The sequence below is a fragment of the Miniopterus schreibersii genome (assembly GCF_964146895.1).
Source record: "Miniopterus schreibersii genome assembly, chromosome: 16".
In the NCBI taxonomy this organism is placed as follows: domain Eukaryota; kingdom Metazoa; phylum Chordata; class Mammalia; order Chiroptera; family Miniopteridae; genus Miniopterus; species Miniopterus schreibersii.
Window position 1 is genome coordinate 23788166 of NC_138116.1, and position 16674 is coordinate 23804839.

The following is a 16674-nucleotide window of genomic DNA, read 5'->3' on the forward strand; positions in this document are numbered from 1 at the left end:
GAAAGGCTTTTAGGTGAGGGACCAGCTGCATAAAGGGAGAGGTGTGAGAGAACATGGGACTTGGGGGAACCGAGAGGTGCCCAGGGAGGCACCTGGGAGGTTGCCGGGCAGTGGGAAGAGAAGAAGCTAGAAAGCCGGGAAGTCTGATCAGGTTTAGCCAGGGGCCTGGTTGAGGTGACATCTCACCATCCTGAAGCCACAGGAAGCAGAAAAAGGGTAATATCAGATCCCACTCATACGGGAAGACTGGCTTGGAGGTGAGTCCAGGGGCCAGAAGGACCTCAAAGGCCAGGACAGGGGAGAGAGTGGTTGAACCAGGGGGCAGCACTGGGAGAAATGAATGGATTCAAGAGACATTAGGCAGATTGAAGACAGTAGAAACCACTCAGGTGGTGGCTGGTAAGTTGAATGCAAGGGATGGGGGGGCAGGAAAAGTCATGGGGGATTCCAGGTGTCTGGCTAGAGCCCCTGCAGGCGTTGGAGGCACCCAGCTGGCCACTGAGCAGAAGCAGCCATGTGACTGGGCCCCATACTGACTTCAAAGTGACTGGTTGGTCTCCCCAGACAGCACAAAAGGAGCAGGGAAACATGAAATGGATTCTATGAACAGTGTCGCTTGTAAAATGAAGTCTCTAATGAAGGTGTGACTGCTGGAAAAGAGGCACAAAGTGACTGAGGGAAGGAAAGTAGTTTGTGCGTAAAGAAACAAGGAACAACCTTGGCTGGTGTCGCTCAGTGGTTAGAGCATCGGCCCGCACACCAAAGGGGCTCAGGTTTGATTCTGGGTCAAGGCCACCCACCTGAGTCGGAGGTTTGATCCTCAGCCCCGGTTGGGGCGTGTGCAGAAGGCAACCAATCCATGTGTCTCTCTCACATCCATGTTTCTCTCTCTCTCCTTACCCCCCTCCCTCCCTTCCACTCTCTCTGAAGATCAATGGAAAAATTATCCGTGAGTGAGGATTAACCAAAAAATAAAAATAAAAATAAAAAAACAAGGAAAGGGAGCTCAGAATGTTTTTCCAGGTCTGGGGGCTCTTTCCCTCTCTCCAGGACAAGGGCTGTGGGCCCACCAAAGCTCTAACATACTTGGGATCTGGTATTTAAAAGACACGTGTTCAATGGTCGTGTTAACAGAGGCGGCAGAGGGAGTGTGCAGTGGCTCACGTGCCCCTCGCTGGTTCACTCACTCAGCAGGCATTTGCTGAGCACCTGCTATGTGCCACACTCTGTGGTCTCCCCACTGAGCACACTGTGTGGGGACAGGGGTAGGCCCGCTCAGTCCCTGACTAATAGAGCTTATGACTGGGCAGCAGGAGCAGACATGATATGGGACCAACACGACGTGACAAATCTGACAAGGGGTGGGAAAGAGAATAGCGGGGTCCTTATCAGATGGGGTGGTCGCAGAAGGCCTCTGAAGAGGTGCCATTTGAGCTGAAATTGGAGGGCAGAGAATTCTGGACGAGCGTCAGGCAGCGGAACAGCATTGCCGTAAGTGCGAAACCTGTGCTTTCGAGGAACGAAAGGAGAGACAGCGTGGGTGAAGGGGGGAGCCGGAGCCGGGGGGGGGGGGGGGGACACGGATGGGAGACCAGGCTGGAGAGGAGGTGAGGGCTGACTGTGCAGAAATTGAGATATTTTGGCAAAGTCCAGACCAAATGATTCCTTGGGGCCCCTGCCACCCCAGGTTTCTCTGACATTTTAAACAGCCACCCTGACTCTGTCTGTCCGTGAAAGGCTCGGCCAGAGTCTGTTTCCATCTCCAGCTCCCCTTTAAGAAGAGGGGGCACCCAGGCTCTCATCAGAACAGGTGACCCAGAAGATGCCCCTTGATGCCCTGCAAACTGTCCAGCAATATTTTTAGAAAATGTTCCCTTTTAGATTCAACTTCTCTCAGCCAAATTATCTGGGGGAAAATAAGTCCCTACAAATAGCGATCATTGGCGAACGAGGAGAGTCATTATCTTAAATTGAGGCTGGTTTCTAAGAAAAAAGAAAAAGAAAAAACGCCCGTTCGGCTGGGCCAAAAGCTCACCCCCACACCCCCCCAGCGCATACGTGAGGCCAGTGGCTGCGCCACCCTCCCCGCGACTGTGACTATGGGGCTCAAGAGGGCCCCTTGCAGGGGAAGGAAACGGCAGAGAGGAAGGAAGGCAAGAGATTAGAGAAGCTGACAGATGTAAATAGCCTCAGAGGAGCCACGCTGTCCCGGCGCTCCTCCCCAGGGAGCCCTTTGTACCAAGGAATCTGGTTGCCTGAATGAAAAATGATATCATTTATTTCTTTAGTCAGAGCTGAGCTGTTTTCTTCAGACATAGAAATAACCTAACACCACAACACCAAATTGGTGGCCAAGTGATAGAGGTATCTGTAATTTGGGCACTTGACAATGTTCTGGGTAAACAACCAGGGACTTGGTTTCTTGGGAGGGGCCCTTCTCCCCTCCAACGCCCGTTGCAGAGCTACAGAGGGACTTGAATGAATGAAAGAAATGCTTTTGAAAAGGTCCCGGAGCCCTTGCCTGCTGCCGAGCTAGAAAGAAGTTGGGACTTCTCATTCCTGCAGCTCAAATCACTCTCCGCTGGCCATTAATTCAACAAGCAGTTATTGAGCGCTGACTCTGGCCGAGCCTGTGCAAAGGCACCGGGGTTACAAATGTGCAAAGGCTGGGGGCCTTGCTCTCAACAGACTCACAATCCGGGGGGGACAGAGTCAAATTGGCAGCCCCTGTACTGCAGTATGCACATGGCTCGCAGCGGTCTACTCCCACGGAAGGGGCAGTGTTTGAGGTGAGACTTGAAGATGAAGAGGGCTTCCCAGACCAGAGAAGTAGGAGGAGGGTGTCCTGGGCAGATGAAATAGAATGCACAAAAGCAGAGGCTTGCAACTACCTGGGCCTTTTGGAAATTAAAAGAAATACAATATTGTAGAGAATAAAGTGCTAAGGAGGCCACTGGCTGAATGTATGCCTGACATTATATCCTTGTAAACAAAAGAGTTTAGAGTTTATCCTTCAGGTAATAGGGAGCCATGGAGGAATTTTGAGCAGGGAAGTGACATGATTAGATTTTTGTATTAGAACATTCACTCCTTTCTGTCTTGAAGAAACTCTTTCATATGTCATATTAGGAGACTAATGCAGGCAACTTCCTTATAGCATTGCTTGTGATAGTGAAAACATTGGAAACAAACTAAATGTCCACCAGTAGAAAAATGAAATAATAAATAAGGGTCTGGTGATGAAATATAATAGGGTTCAATAGTCAAAAATAATCCAACCTGGCTAGATCTTAAAGGCATAATTTTGAGTAAAAAAAGGTAAGTTTCAGAATATGTATAGTATGACAAATTGTATGTAAATTTAAAATCACACATGTTTGTGTATTGGTTATAAATAATATATGTAGAAAAGTATAGAAACATGGATTGTTGCTTCTGGAGAGGGAGGAAAAGGCATGGGGAAGGGAAGAAATACAAAGAGAATTTTATCTATAATGTTCTATTTGTTTTTATAAAAAAGAAATAATGCAGCAAAAATGCTAAAACATTAAATTTCCTGCATTTAAACATTTTTGTTTGTTAGCCCTGGACAGTTTTTCTCAGTTGTTAGAGGGTCAGCCCTCGGACTGAAGGGTCTCGGGTTCAATTCCAGTCAAGGGCGTGTACCTCGGCTGCAGGCTCAAGTGTGGGATGCAACCAATAGATGTGTCTCTCTCACATCGATGTTTCTCTCTCTCTTCTCTCTTTCTCTCTCCCTTCCATGCTCTCTGAAAAGCAATGGAAAAAAATATCTCTGGTGAGGATTAAAAAATAATAATAATAAAATAAATTTGTTTTTTAAAAGACAGAAAAGCCTATCTACTAGTGCTGGAGAGAATGGAAGGGGGGGGGACTGCGAGAAGGAACCCACACAGCTCCTCCTGGATGGAACAGAGCTGGAAGAAGGTCTTGGGTGACCCCCAGAGGGTAATGCTTACAGAAAATGCCCCACCTGCTTGGGCTGCTTTTGGCCTCTGGGCAGAGCTGAGGTGCAGTCCTGGCCTCTTGTCTGGTGTCCCTGGAGGGCTTGGAGCTCGGTCTATCCAGAACTGGCCACATTTCTGATCTGGCTTGACTTCTAGATCTCAGCACTCTTCGCAGTCCCTGGATGCCACCTGCTAACCAAGAGGCAGAAACAGGAGGCTTTTAGAATACTAGGGAATGTTTGGCACTGTATACTCAGAGTAAAGATGGTGTGTGTGCACACACGTGTGACTGCATGTGTAAAGTCAAAGAACGGCATGAAAGCCAGTCTGCTAGAAGGGGGTTTGCAGTAGATGCCATGACTAGAGTCTGCTTCACACTTCAGAGAAGTAAAAACAAATCTTTTCAGAAGGAATTCATTCCTACACTCCTTCTTATCCACACCTCAACCCCCTGACCTAGAGAATAAATGTGTATACTTCAACAAATATTTATGTGATCAGACTAGAGCCACTGCCAGGAAGCACACCAACACGTTTGTGTGTGTACTTTCCTGGGCCAAGCTAATCCTTGCTTTTACGCCAGCTTGGATTCTCTGGGCATCGAGCAAAGGAGAACTGTGGACTTTTCTGCAATTACATACAAATTTCATAATGTATGTGTGTCTTAGAAGGAATGCACCTGTCTAATGGGCACAGCCTTACTTAAGCAACTCTGTCATGCACTTTAAGAATCAAGGTGTGCATATCTACATAATTAATAATATGCAAGTTATTCTTCTCCGGGGGCCAAGTGGTCTTTAACATACAGAGCCAGAACAAAAAGACATACCCTTTCTTACACACACACACCTCCCCACTATAATTATAATCACCATGCTGGCTTCCAGATCAGGGTTTGGTAGCCTTGGCATAAAGATACCTGAAAGACACCCAAGGCAATTATTGGTGTCCTTTCACCACCCCGTACATACTTTCCGGGCCTTTGCACTTGCTGTTCCCCCTCCTGGGACATGCATCCCCCAGGTTCTGTGTGGCTCAGTCCCTCACTGCATGTAGGTCTCTGGTTAAATGCCACCTCCTCAGAGAGGTCTGGCCTGGCTCCCTATCTGCTGACCAGCTTTACTTAGCTTTGCACAACTTTGCATCCCTGAGCATTATGCTCTGCATTTCTTTATCTGTCTGACATCTGTCTCCCTGCTGGCACAGACTGTGAGCTTCATGAGGCTCCATAACCACAGCCACACTCTTGGAGCCTCGGGCAGAGCCTGGCACACAGCTGGCACTCAGTCAATACTAGTGGGACGATGAATGCTCACGCATCTTTTCCTCTCCAAGTCCACACTCTTTCCTCCGACTTCCTCTCCTGCCCCCACCCTTCCTGCCTCCACTTTAAGTCTCCTGGCAGGAAGATGAGGGTTGTGGTCTGGACTCTTCTCCTTCATCTCCCATTCCTGCTCTCCCTCATGGCTACTTATCTCCCACCTGCAGCTGCCCACTGCCAGCTCTGGCCCTCTTGGAGCGCAGGACCCAAGCTCAGGCACCCCAGACGATTGTAGGAAAATTGGGAATTTGGCAGGCGGGAGGTTGTAAGGAAGGCGAGGCTCAGTCTCCAAAGCAGCCCTGTCAGGCTCACGAAGAGCAGAACATCATTCGGGCCACCTTTCAGCACCCACAGCCCAGCTTCTTGTCTTTCCCATGGGAGTCAATGCCACCATTCTGGGGGCTCAGCCCCTCCCTCCTTTCACTCTGTGCGTCCCCTCTCCTGCCCTGACTGACAGCATCCAACTCTACCCCCCACCCACCTCCTCTCCTTCCTGGCCCCTGCTGCTTCCTTGTGTAATAAACTTGGATAGCGAGCGCCAGCCACATGCCAGGTCCCATGCCAGCACCGCCCCACCCCTGCTTGGGCCCCCTTGCTGCTTTCCTTCCCCTGCCTCTTTGCTCTGCCCCTCCGCATCCTGGCAGCTCAGCAGGACCCCACCCCTGCCTTGCTCCTCTGAAGCCCCCAGGCCTCTGACCTTCAACACCCCAGGGGGAAATGATCACAGACTCCACAGCGCCGCCTTGTGCCCTCATTTTCCACTTGACTCCCCAAGATTATAAGTTGGTTGAGGGCAGGAGCTGCATCTTATCCTCCGAGACCCAGTAGAAGCTGATCCAGGCAAACAGCCTCTTTTCACAGACATCCGATCTTCCCTTCCCTCCTCCCACCACCATCCATACATACTGGTCCATTCCATCCACTTAATCTCCCGAGAGAAGAGATCCTGAATGGATGGAACAACTGCAACCACAATGCCTGTGAGGTGCCCCCTGTATGCTGGGTACTGGGGCTACCCTGGTGGGCAGCGACAGGCCAGAGTCCCTGCTTTCCAGAACGTGTGCTCCCAGCAGCAGCGCCCCGCCCCTCCCAGCTGAGCCTGTTGTCTGTTCCGTTTCTGATCGGCGCCAGGCTCATAGACCCCATGTAGGTAGAATATAACTTTCCATAAATAACCCCTAGCCCGACCTACAATTTAGCCTTTGAGTTTTTTTCCCTTCGTGGTGAGGGGATTGTAGCCTGGGCTGATCCCTCCTGGATCTCCAGGTCCCAGAAAGCAGCCTCTAGGTATATCTGGTGTGAGACATTGCTTGGAATTCCTGGTCCCCCAAGCTGCCTGTTGCACAGTGAGGACTCAGTACATGTTGAGGAATGGTGGACTGAGTCTTGTCCACCATGACAGCCACACATCTGTAGCCCCAGGGCCTTTGCTTGGGCTGCACCTTCCACCTAGAATGTCTGTGCTCCCTTCTCCACCTGGTGAACCTCTAAGTGGCACCCACCTCTGTGACACTTTCCTTAACCTTTATCCTTTGTCCCCACCACAGAGCCAATTACTCCTGTCTTTGGTCCCATAACACTTTGTACAGAACAGTGTGACCTGATCATTTGCCCACATGCCCATCAGGCTCTGAGCAGCTTCAGTGAGTGTCAGGGCAGGGAAGTGAGCTCATGTCCAGCTGTGGGGAAAACATTTAACCACTTGGTGCTCAGTTTCCTCAGATTCAAACACAAACATGGCTCCAGAGCCCGTGTTTCACCCACTGGACCACACTGCCTCCGGGAGCTGGATAATGTATCCATTTCCTGCCCCCTCTTGTATTCTGGGCTCTGGGGCACTTCTCACAATGCATAGATTCCCTGCAGGGCCCCACCTAGGCCTCCTTGGGCCTGGAGGCATCAACACACACTGACACCTAGCACAGACTTGTTGATGGTGATATGGATTTGAGAGGGTTCATTGGGAGTTAAAGTGAAAAGTCACCAGGGGGGACCCCAGCTCACTTTGTGGGATAAGGAGGGGTCTCAGGGTGGGGTTACCCCAAGATGAGCTTGACTTGATTTAAAGCTTTGCATTTGATTGTCCCTCCTTATGGCAACTGAAGAGTATTTCTTGAGTCTCAGGTAGCATCTGGCACTATGAGAGAAGTGCAAGACATTGTCCCTGCATACATCTTCACTAGAGAGGCATAAAATTCCTGTTTGGGAAACAGCTGGGCTGAGCTCCCTGTGAGCTGGTCCTGAATGATACGTGGCTTTGTGTCTATCCCGGTACTAAGCAGGGCGTGGCCAGATGAAACAAGTGGTCCACGAATGAATTCAAATGAAAGACATAGAATCAGGAACAAAAGTAGTGGCTTGGACAAAAGGGCCTGGACATCTGAGGAGAGAGAGATCAGTGGGGATTGGAACAGTGGGGATTGGAAGGTTCAGAGAAGAGATGACAAAGAACATGAACCCTAAAGAAAGAGCAGGAGTTGTTGGGGGGGGGGCAAACTAAGGAGGTGGGGATCGTCAGTACAGCATGTGCCACTTGGAGTCATTAAGGAAGCTTAGTGAAGTGGGGGATGGGAGTCAAGCCGGTGAAAGCCTTTTATGTCAGACTGAGAAGCCTGAACTTGATCCTTGGGCAAGGAGGAGCTGTTAAGGAATTTTGAGCAAAGCTGTGATGCCACGAGAACAGTGTTTTTGGATCAGTATGAAGGTCTCCCTGCTCCAGGGAGACCAGGCTGAGGTTATGACAACGGGCGGAGTGAAAGGAGGAGGTCCAGGTTTGGAAAGGAAGGGATGAACATGACTTTTCAAAGGAAGGACATAATTGCCACAAGGGCCACCATAGTGCAGTCAAAGGTGTCACAGTGACCAAGAGAAGTATGTTAACTTTGACAGAAATGACTGTGTGTGGCTGACAAATTGAGACCACATCCTCTCGGTAACGACTCATTGTCTTTATTAACAATGCCTCTGGATTCGGAAAGAACAGACTGTATTTCATAAAAGCAATATTAACGTTGTCATTCTCTACAAGAAAAACTTCTGCATAAATAACTTAAGTGAGAAAATAAATATGTAACTTAACTCTTTTTAAAAACCATAACTTTCATTCTTGTGGACAAATCTCACATGAAAGATTGCAAAAAATGACCAGCCCAGCAGGCTTTCACATGGCATGTGCTTCTGATGAAAAACAAAAATTAACAATTATAAACTACACAGAAAGTAAGAGGTGTCTGAAAATGATTTTCAAAAAGTTGTTTGGATGGCAGCTATTAGGCTTTGCAATTTCTCAGCATATGTACAGCACTTGTAATTTCCCCCCAATATTATTTTAATGTAAGATATGCCATCACAGGAAATAGTAAAGAGCCATTTTCTAGACAGAAATGTGTCTGTGAGTGGTAGGCAGGAGGAGATGACCAGGAATGGTGGCTGCTCCCTTAGGCCTGCAGGCTGTGTCCTGGGACCTTGAGCTTCTCTGTAGATGGTGACTTTAAAGTACGGCCATGGGGGGGGGGGGCTGCTCTTTGGGAATATGGGGGGGTGATTTCTGCCCCTCCCACCAGCCTTGGGACCTTCTTCTCTACCCCAATTGATGGTATTTCTGCATCCTTTGAGGTGGAGGGAGAGAGGTAGCCAAACATCTGGGGAGGCCAGGCTGGGAAACAGCTCAGCATCTTTCAGGAGTTTGGCAGCCACACGTGGACTCTTTTCCCTTGCCTGTTTTTCATCTTTGGCTGTCAGATCAGAAAATTACAACTCTGAATTCTAGACATGACCATGGCAGTGATTCAATCCAACCTCTCTCTCGCCGCTCATTCGAAAGGCACCCAAGTCCTTGGAATCATTTGGCAGTAGATTCCTTGAGACTCTAATCCCAACCCCGTCTGCGTTTTACAAATAGGAAGTCAAGGTCCAGAAAGAGAGAAGTGTTGTCCAAGGTCACCCAGCAAGTTAGCGGCAGAGCCAGGACTAGAAACCCTGTCTAGGGGCCGAGTCCTGTGCTCTTGGCACAGCATGACACTACACTTTATGACGGGGCGGAGAGGTGGATGGGGATCTTACCGAACTTTCATAACCAGTCCCCAGGCTTTTCTCGCTCCCCACGGCTCCCTAAACCCCCAGGCGGGGAAATGCTTCCTTTTCTGCCTGCTCCGAAGTGGGACCTGCAAAGGTAGGCCGCCCGGGTGGGCGGGGCTGCGTGGCTCAGTGTCTGTGACTCTCAGCTCCCTCCCCTGCCCTGCGGGACCCCGTCGGCGGCGGGCGGGGAGTGTGGGGCTTGGCTGGCACCCGGGATCCGCAGGGCCCGGCTACCTCCTGCGAAGCCAGACGGGTCGAGCCCCTGCGCCGGGCTGCAGGCATTTAAAATGAAATACAAACGATCAAACCGCGCGCAGAGGGCAGGAACCGGGGGCGCCCGATTCGGGGGCGCCCGCTGGGGAGGCGCGGCGGGCGGGTGGCTCTAGTAGGCGTTCTCCAGCTCGGCTTGGTTGGCTTTGGCGCCCCGGGCGCGGGGCCGCGGCTTCCGGCCCTTCTGCGGCCGCGCGGCCTCGGGCCCGAAGTCCTTGAGCTCGGACTGGTTGTGGAAGCGGGTGAGGCGCTTGCACTTGCACGAGGCCACCAGGCGCACCTTGCGCGCGCGCGGCGCCGCGCCGCCGGGGCACAGCAGCTGCACCCGCTGCGCGCGGTAGCGGTCGGGGATGCAGCGGAAGTCGGGCCCGTTGGGGCGCCACCACTTGCCGCGGCCGATGGCGTTGGGCTGCAGGCGCGCGGGGCCGCACTGGCCCGAGCACACCAGCTCGGTGACCGGCTTGGCGCTGCGGCAGGGCCCGTCGGTCACGTAGCGGGTGAAGTGCAGCTCGCGGCAGCTGTATTCCGACGCATCTGCGGGGAGAGGTGCGCGTGAGGGCGGCAGCCGGGCCGAGCCCCCCGCCCCGTCTGGCCGGCTCCTGCCGCGCCAGCCCGCCTTTCCCAAACCTGCCTCTCTCCAGGCGCTTTTGCCCCTGTGCATCTGTTATGGAAAAGGCCCAGCTGGTAGAAAGATCTCGCCCTAAAACTTTGGAGCCAAGTGTTTTGGTTGGGTTGTTTTGCAAAGGTTCAAATACCAGCTCCATTGCTGTGTGATCCTGAGCAAGCTACTTAACCTCTCTGCTTCCTATCTGTAAAATGGATTGTCCTGAGGATTCTGCAAGTTAATCCATTATATATATAACGCAGGGGACACGGCCGGGTGCATAGTAAAAGCTGGAAGTGTTGACCGTTATGTGTTACTATTATTTCTCTCCAAGGAGGACCTCTTTGCCAGACTTAAGTCACACCTATGTCACACCTTGTATGCAAGGTTGATACTAGCCACACAATTTGCATGTCTCTGTCTTCTCCCAAATTCCTTTTCCAGACACTGGGGAGGGGTGGGGAGGGGATGATGGAGAGAGGAGGGGGGTTAATTGAAGGTAATAAATCCAGGCAGCTGCTACAGAGGAGAGGGGTGGAAGGGGAGGTGGAGAGGAGGAGCAGTCATTAGACTTGAAAGGGGCCAAAGGCAGCATGTCCAGCCCCCTCATTATCACAGAGCACTGAAGCCCAGAGAGGGAAAAGCACTTGCCCGAAAGGCAGAGCTGAATCTCCTGACTTCACTTCCCTGGGGCCCCAGCACTCGGCTCCCACGTGGATGGAAGCTGTGTGCCCAAGCTGGGTTTGGAGTTTCGAGATGGGGGGCAAAGGGCTGCTTTGTACTATAGTTACTTCCCTACCAGAGAGGGACCAAGCCCTGACTGAAAACCTACAGGTTCAGCTGCCACAAACATTTATTAAGCACCTGCTGTGTACCAGGCACTCTGCTAGGCACATCTCTTATTTGTGCCATTTGAGTAGAAGACACCTGATGGTGGCACAGGTTTGCTTTCTGGGTGGGGGTAGATTGGGCTCTGAGGCCTGACTTGGTCCACTGAAGTCACTTTGATGACATATCCTACTGTGGGCTTAAATGGATGGGAGCTTTTTAAATAGCTGGTCCTCATGTGAGCACCTGTCCACCCCCAAGGGTCTCATGGGGACCATTCCCATGTGACACAAAGGGATGAAAATTAGTCCTAAGACAAAAACCAGAGAGGGGGCAGAGAAGGCCAGGCAGCCACCCCCAGACACCGGAGAGCAAGCACAGCAGGGGCGATGTGGGGTTTGCCTCCCTCCTGTGGCTGGCCTTCTGGTTTCTGGGTTGGTTTGGCATCATCACCCCTGCTCCCGGGCTGCAGGGGTGGTGTGTGGGGGTGGTTTATTTGCCCAGGGAAGGAGGCTTTGGGGCTTTCCAAGAATAGTACCCCAAGGTCAGGCAGTTCCTCTACAAAAGGTGACTTTGTTTTGAGCAAGTGGCTTCCTTGGGGCTTGTGACCTCTCAAGGTTGCCCAGGGAAGTGAACACCTCATACCTGGGTCCCCTACAGCCCAGTGGTTGTGAGGCAGGGAGGGATACAGGAGCCTGGGCAGTGGGCTCCTCTCCCACCGGGCCAAAGGGGGGTGAGGCCCTCACTCTGAAGTGTCATCCCAGCCCCAGCCCCCAGCCATTCCTGCCAGCTGCAAAGCCAGCTGCGCACAGTGCCCCCCAGGCTTCTCTGTGCAGACCTGACCAGGAACCCAGGTGTACCCTCCACTGGGGCCATTGACATTTACTAGGGTCAGGCTCCCTCCCCAGGAATGAGGCAAGGCTGGATCTGAGGTGGGGACTCAGGGTGGATGCTGGGCTTCCCTGCACAGAGGATGCTGATGCTGCCTTCCCTCTAGGGCCTGGGCCCAGCTACCACCCACGCCAGAGGCTAAAACTGTGCCAGCTCACTGGGCAGACCATGGGCAGGGGGAGCTGATGAGGTGCCTCTCTGCCATGACTTCCCCACTGTTTGGTCGGATTTGTTCTGGTTTTTGGTCCCCAGGACCCCACCCATAATCCCCCACCAGGCTGTCTCGGAATTGGATCAACCTGCGTTCAAATCTCAGCTCTCCTACTCACTATGACTACTTAACTTTTGGAACCTCTGTTTCTTCACCTTCAAACTGGGAGTTCACCTCCTGGGGATCCCACGTGGTGGGTCCCTGGGCATAGTACATGCCCAGACCACCTAGAGCATCTGGCCTCCTGTAAGTGCTCATAGACGTGAGACTCCCTTGCCTTGTCCCTTTCCCAGGGGTGCTAGCAGCTCGACCTGGCTCCTGAATCTCCGGAGGGGATTCCTTGAAAGCTCCTTTCCCAGCCCTGAGCCCTCACCACCTCCATCCTGCCCCAGGTTCTCTGCCAACCCCCTGCCAGCCTCAAGTCCTTGCACTGGGATTCCAGTGGCATGTTATCCACTGGGCTACAGTGGCGTGTTATCCATCCTTCCCCTGCCTCCAGGCAAGACTGTCCCTCCACCCCTTGCTGGCAGCACCTGAGGGTCTACCCCAGTCTTCAACAGGCCCCAAAGGGAACCCTCCCATCAGAGGACCCTTATGCCAATGGTGCTCTCTTCCACCCCGTACCTTTGGTCTCAAAGGGGTGGTGCGGAGGTCTCCCTCCGTTCTCCGCCCGGTTCATGGTCTTGTTGTTCTCCAGCTCTGGAGGGGGCTCGGGGTACTCGCCCAGCTCGGGGATGATCTCTGTGGCATCGTTCTTGAAGGCCTGCCACCCCTGGGCCTCCACTGCACGGAAGGCTGCGTGCACCAGCAGGCAAACGAGACACAGGGCAAGAGAGAGCTGCATGGTGCCAGCTGGAGGAGGGCACCTGGCCTTCCAGTAGCACAGGCTCTAGTCCCCAGCCCAGACACGTTTGCCTTTTTAAAGCCCCCTCTGCCTCGTGCCAGCCAATGACAGGCTGGGGCAGGGCTGGTCCCATACTTCCCCCAGCCAGGGGGAGGGAAGGGGAGTGCTCAGAGCAAGCCCTCTCCAAAGACTTCTCCTCAAGCGCAGCAAACTCCCAAATTGCTGCCTGTGCTCCCAGGTGACCAGAGAGAGGGGCGTGTGAGGCAGCCTGCTCTCCAGCACCTCCCATGTGCAGGCGGCTGTGGTGTTCAGACATCAAAATGAGCCCCGGCTCTTAATCTCTACCTCCCTTGGGCTTTCTCAAAACAAACTCTGGACCAGCTTAACAAAGGAAACTGCAGCTCTGAGCCCTCCACAGGGCTGAGCCAACTGATCCCATTTCTCAGGCCAAGTTCATTTGTCACCCCAACAAATGGCCCTACCCCTACAGGTGTCAATTTGGCCCCCATAGACCCAGACAGAAGCAGAAGGATGCTTTTTAAGAAATCTCATTGGTACCAGTTCCACGAGGCTCAGCATTGATTATCCTGGCCAAGAAAGCCCCTCTTGGCATCTTCTCGAAGGCGAGAGAGGAAACTGAGGGCCACCCGCTTGGGCAAGGGGGCGGGGATTCTGGTTACAAGGCTAGGATGAGCAAGTTAACAGGCGCTGGAGATGGAGCTCAAGGAGGAACCTCAGCTCATGCCCCTCAGAGATCCTACACACGGTGACAGGCACTTTCTGGCCAGGACACTCACTGTGGCTTGCTGGCTGATGTTCTAAAAGCAGTTATTTCCCTAGCCAGGCTGTGGGTAGGAGTGGAGAGCCCCAAATCCCTTAGCAACAGCCAAGGCCAAGGTTTTTAGTGCAGACACTTTTTTCCCTTGTCTCCCAGACCCATTACGTTTTTCAAAACCAGCTTTGAGTCCTATATGGAAAATCTTATTGGAGCATACCACGGGCTGCATTCCATGAAGCACCGCAGGTCCAGCCAGCCACAAAGAAACCAAAAGGAATTGCTGCCTCGGCCCCGAGCAGAATGAGGGGCCTGGGAGGGGCAGAGGCCTGGGGGAGGAAGGTTCACACCTGAGGTGCAGGAAAAGAAAGGAGGGCCAGCGGAAGCTTTCATTGCCGAGGAATTGAGGAGGCAGCCGCTCCTGGCCCTGAAGGAGGCTGAGAAGAGGGCTGCGGCCCAGGTCCCCTCGGTATTTTCACTGGGCAATGAATCAGCGCGCCCCACCTGCAGAGCCTCTGTGAGGCCTCTGCCACCTGCCTCGACTTGTAAGCCACGGTGTCCATCTGCGGCCGTCTGTCCCTCCTCTTTCCATCATCCATCACTCAACACATGAATGCAGCTGCTCTGACAGTTTTACAAGCCAGACAGAAGCCCCTGCAGGAAGGGCCCTCTCCGATACCGCTTCCTTCGTCTTTCCTTCGGGGCAGACAAAAACAGCTGTGGCCATTGTTGGGGGTGATCTATCTCTCCCAACAGAGCCTGTGTGTTGTGAGAAGCTGGTCCTTCATGCCCCCTCCCCTGTCTGTGACCCTCCGGCCTCGTTTTCCCTTGCTCTGGAATGTGGACCATTAACCCTGTTGTGGCCAGACAACTGCCTTCTTGCCCAGGACTTCGGAGAGGGCCATTCTGATGCCAGAAGTCCTTGAGCTGGCGGGACTGAAGCTGGAGCCCCACCTGCTGTTGGGAGCTGCAGGCCTATCCGAGGGAATCCGAGATGTGGGACCATCCTTGGAACACTTCTGCCACCTGCTGGAGGTGGAAGGAGAAGCCAGCTCCTGGAGGACGGCAAAGGTCAGGATTTTATTTATTTCATTATTTTATTTAGTACTAATGTTTAAAAAAAGAGATGGAAGAATCCAATGGACTTGAATCTCTAAATTATCTCCAAACCTTTGAATTATTTTCTGCCAGTGTAGAGTCATGCTTTCCACAGACTGGCTGAGACAGCCTGGCTATGATGCCATCAGCTGTGTTAATCCGCACCTGAGGGCAAGCTTACTTTTTTTATTGGTTAATACTCATTCAAAGATATTTTTTCCATTGATTTTTATAGACAGTGGAAGGGAGAGAAGGAGGGAGGGGAAGAAAGAGAGAGAGAAGAGAGAAATATCAATGAGAGAGACACATCATTTGCCTCACACTTGTGCCCCAACCAGGGCCCAGGATCAAACCTGCAACCCAGGTACGTGCCCTTAACTGGGGTCGAACCCGAGACCCTTCAGTGTGTGGGCTGATGCTCTAACCACTGAGCTACACCAGCCATTGAGTGTAGAGGTAGGGCAGAGAGAAAGAGAGAAACATCAATATGAGAGAGAATATCAATTGGTTGCCTTTTTAAAAAATATATCTTTATTGATTTCAGAGAGAGGGAGGGAGAGGGAGGGAGAAACATCAATGATGCATTGATTGGCTGCCTCCTGCAGGCCCCCTACTGGGGATCGAGCCCACAACCTGGGCATGTGCCCCGACTGAGAGTCGAACCTCGATCTCCTGGATCCTAGGTCAGTGCTCAACTGCTGAGTCACGCCCAGCCGGGCAATTGGTTGCCTTTTGTATGTGCCCTGGCTTGGGATCGAACCCACATCTTTGTATATGAGACAAGGTTCCAACCAGGCCACACCGGCCAGGGCACCGGCTGCTTTTTTACTTAATGATAATTCACCTTTATATTTACCCAGCCCACAAGCTTGTCATTCAGAGCTAGACAATGCTCCAGGCATTGGCTGACTTCTGTTCTGAGTAGTTTAGGTTATATCCAATGTTCCCCTATCCTCAGTAGGGATGCTATGAACATCCTGTAAAAAGTCATTTTCAAATTAAACTTTTAATTTTGAGGTCCTTGTAAATTTACATGCACTTGTAAGGAATACTGCAGAGACAATTCCATGTGCCCAGTTTCTCTCAATGGTAACTTCTTTCAAAGAGAGGCTCTTCATCCGTGCACTTGGAGATTCCTTCCCCTTCGGAGCCTAGTTGCACAGCCCTCCACTCTGCCGTCTCCTTTTCAGCATCTCCTTCCCTCTTCTTTTTTCCTTCCTTCCTCTCAGGGTGGCTGCCCAAGTGCTCTCTACACTAAGAACGTTAAACTGGAAGGTCATCTAGGTTATGGGCTTTCAAACTGTTTCTCAAAACCCTAGGCTTCCACAGAGATGTCTCATGGGTTTAAAAATATATACACTATAGCCCAGCCAGGTGGCTCAGCTGGTTGGAGTGACATCTGGTGCACCAAAAGGTTGTGGGTTCAATTCCCGGTCAGGGCACATACCTAGGTTGTGGGTTCGATCCCCTATCCGTGTGTGTATGGGAGGCAACCAATTGATGTTTCTCTTGAACATCGATGTTGCTCTCCATCTCTCTCCCTTCTTTTCTAAAATCAATTTTAAAAATAGCCGTGGGTGAGAATTAGAAATATATATATACATTTTAGTTATTTAAAAATAGAATAAAAATATTAAAAGCATTCGCTTCTAATGAACTGGAGCCCACCCATTTATTGTGTTGCCTCTGGTTAACTCATTTTAGTGTACACTCAGAAATGGAATCTCTGCACACTTGAACTTCTCATAAATGGGTCATCAATTGAGGAGCTATGGCTCAGAGACTATCTT

General features: G+C 51.8%; 1 protein-coding gene across 1 annotated transcript; it reads right to left on the bottom strand.

Moving 5' to 3' along the window:
• Positions 1-8219: 8219 nt before the first annotated feature.
• SOST (sclerostin) lies at positions 8220-13067 on the bottom strand. The gene is made up of 2 exons (XM_081161939.1): positions 12792-13067; positions 8220-10167 (listed from the first exon to the last, which is right to left on the bottom strand). Exons 1-2 carry the CDS (start codon positions 13009-13011, stop codon positions 9746-9748), a joined length of 642 nt encoding a protein of 213 aa, XP_081018065.1. The 5' UTR covers positions 13012-13067; the 3' UTR covers positions 8220-9745.
• Between the last annotated feature and the right edge of the window lie 3607 nt (positions 13068-16674).

Bases quoted from the DNA above. Each gene is read 5' to 3' on its own strand.
- SOST (XM_081161939.1), bottom strand. From the start codon at position 13,011: ATGCAGCTCTCTCTTGCCCTGTGTCTCGTTTGCCTGCTGGTGCACGCA. The intron at 10,168-12,791 runs GTACGGGGTGGA...CTCTCCCCGCAG, and splicing joins CCACCCCTTTGAGACCAAAG to ATGCGTCGGAATACAGCTGC.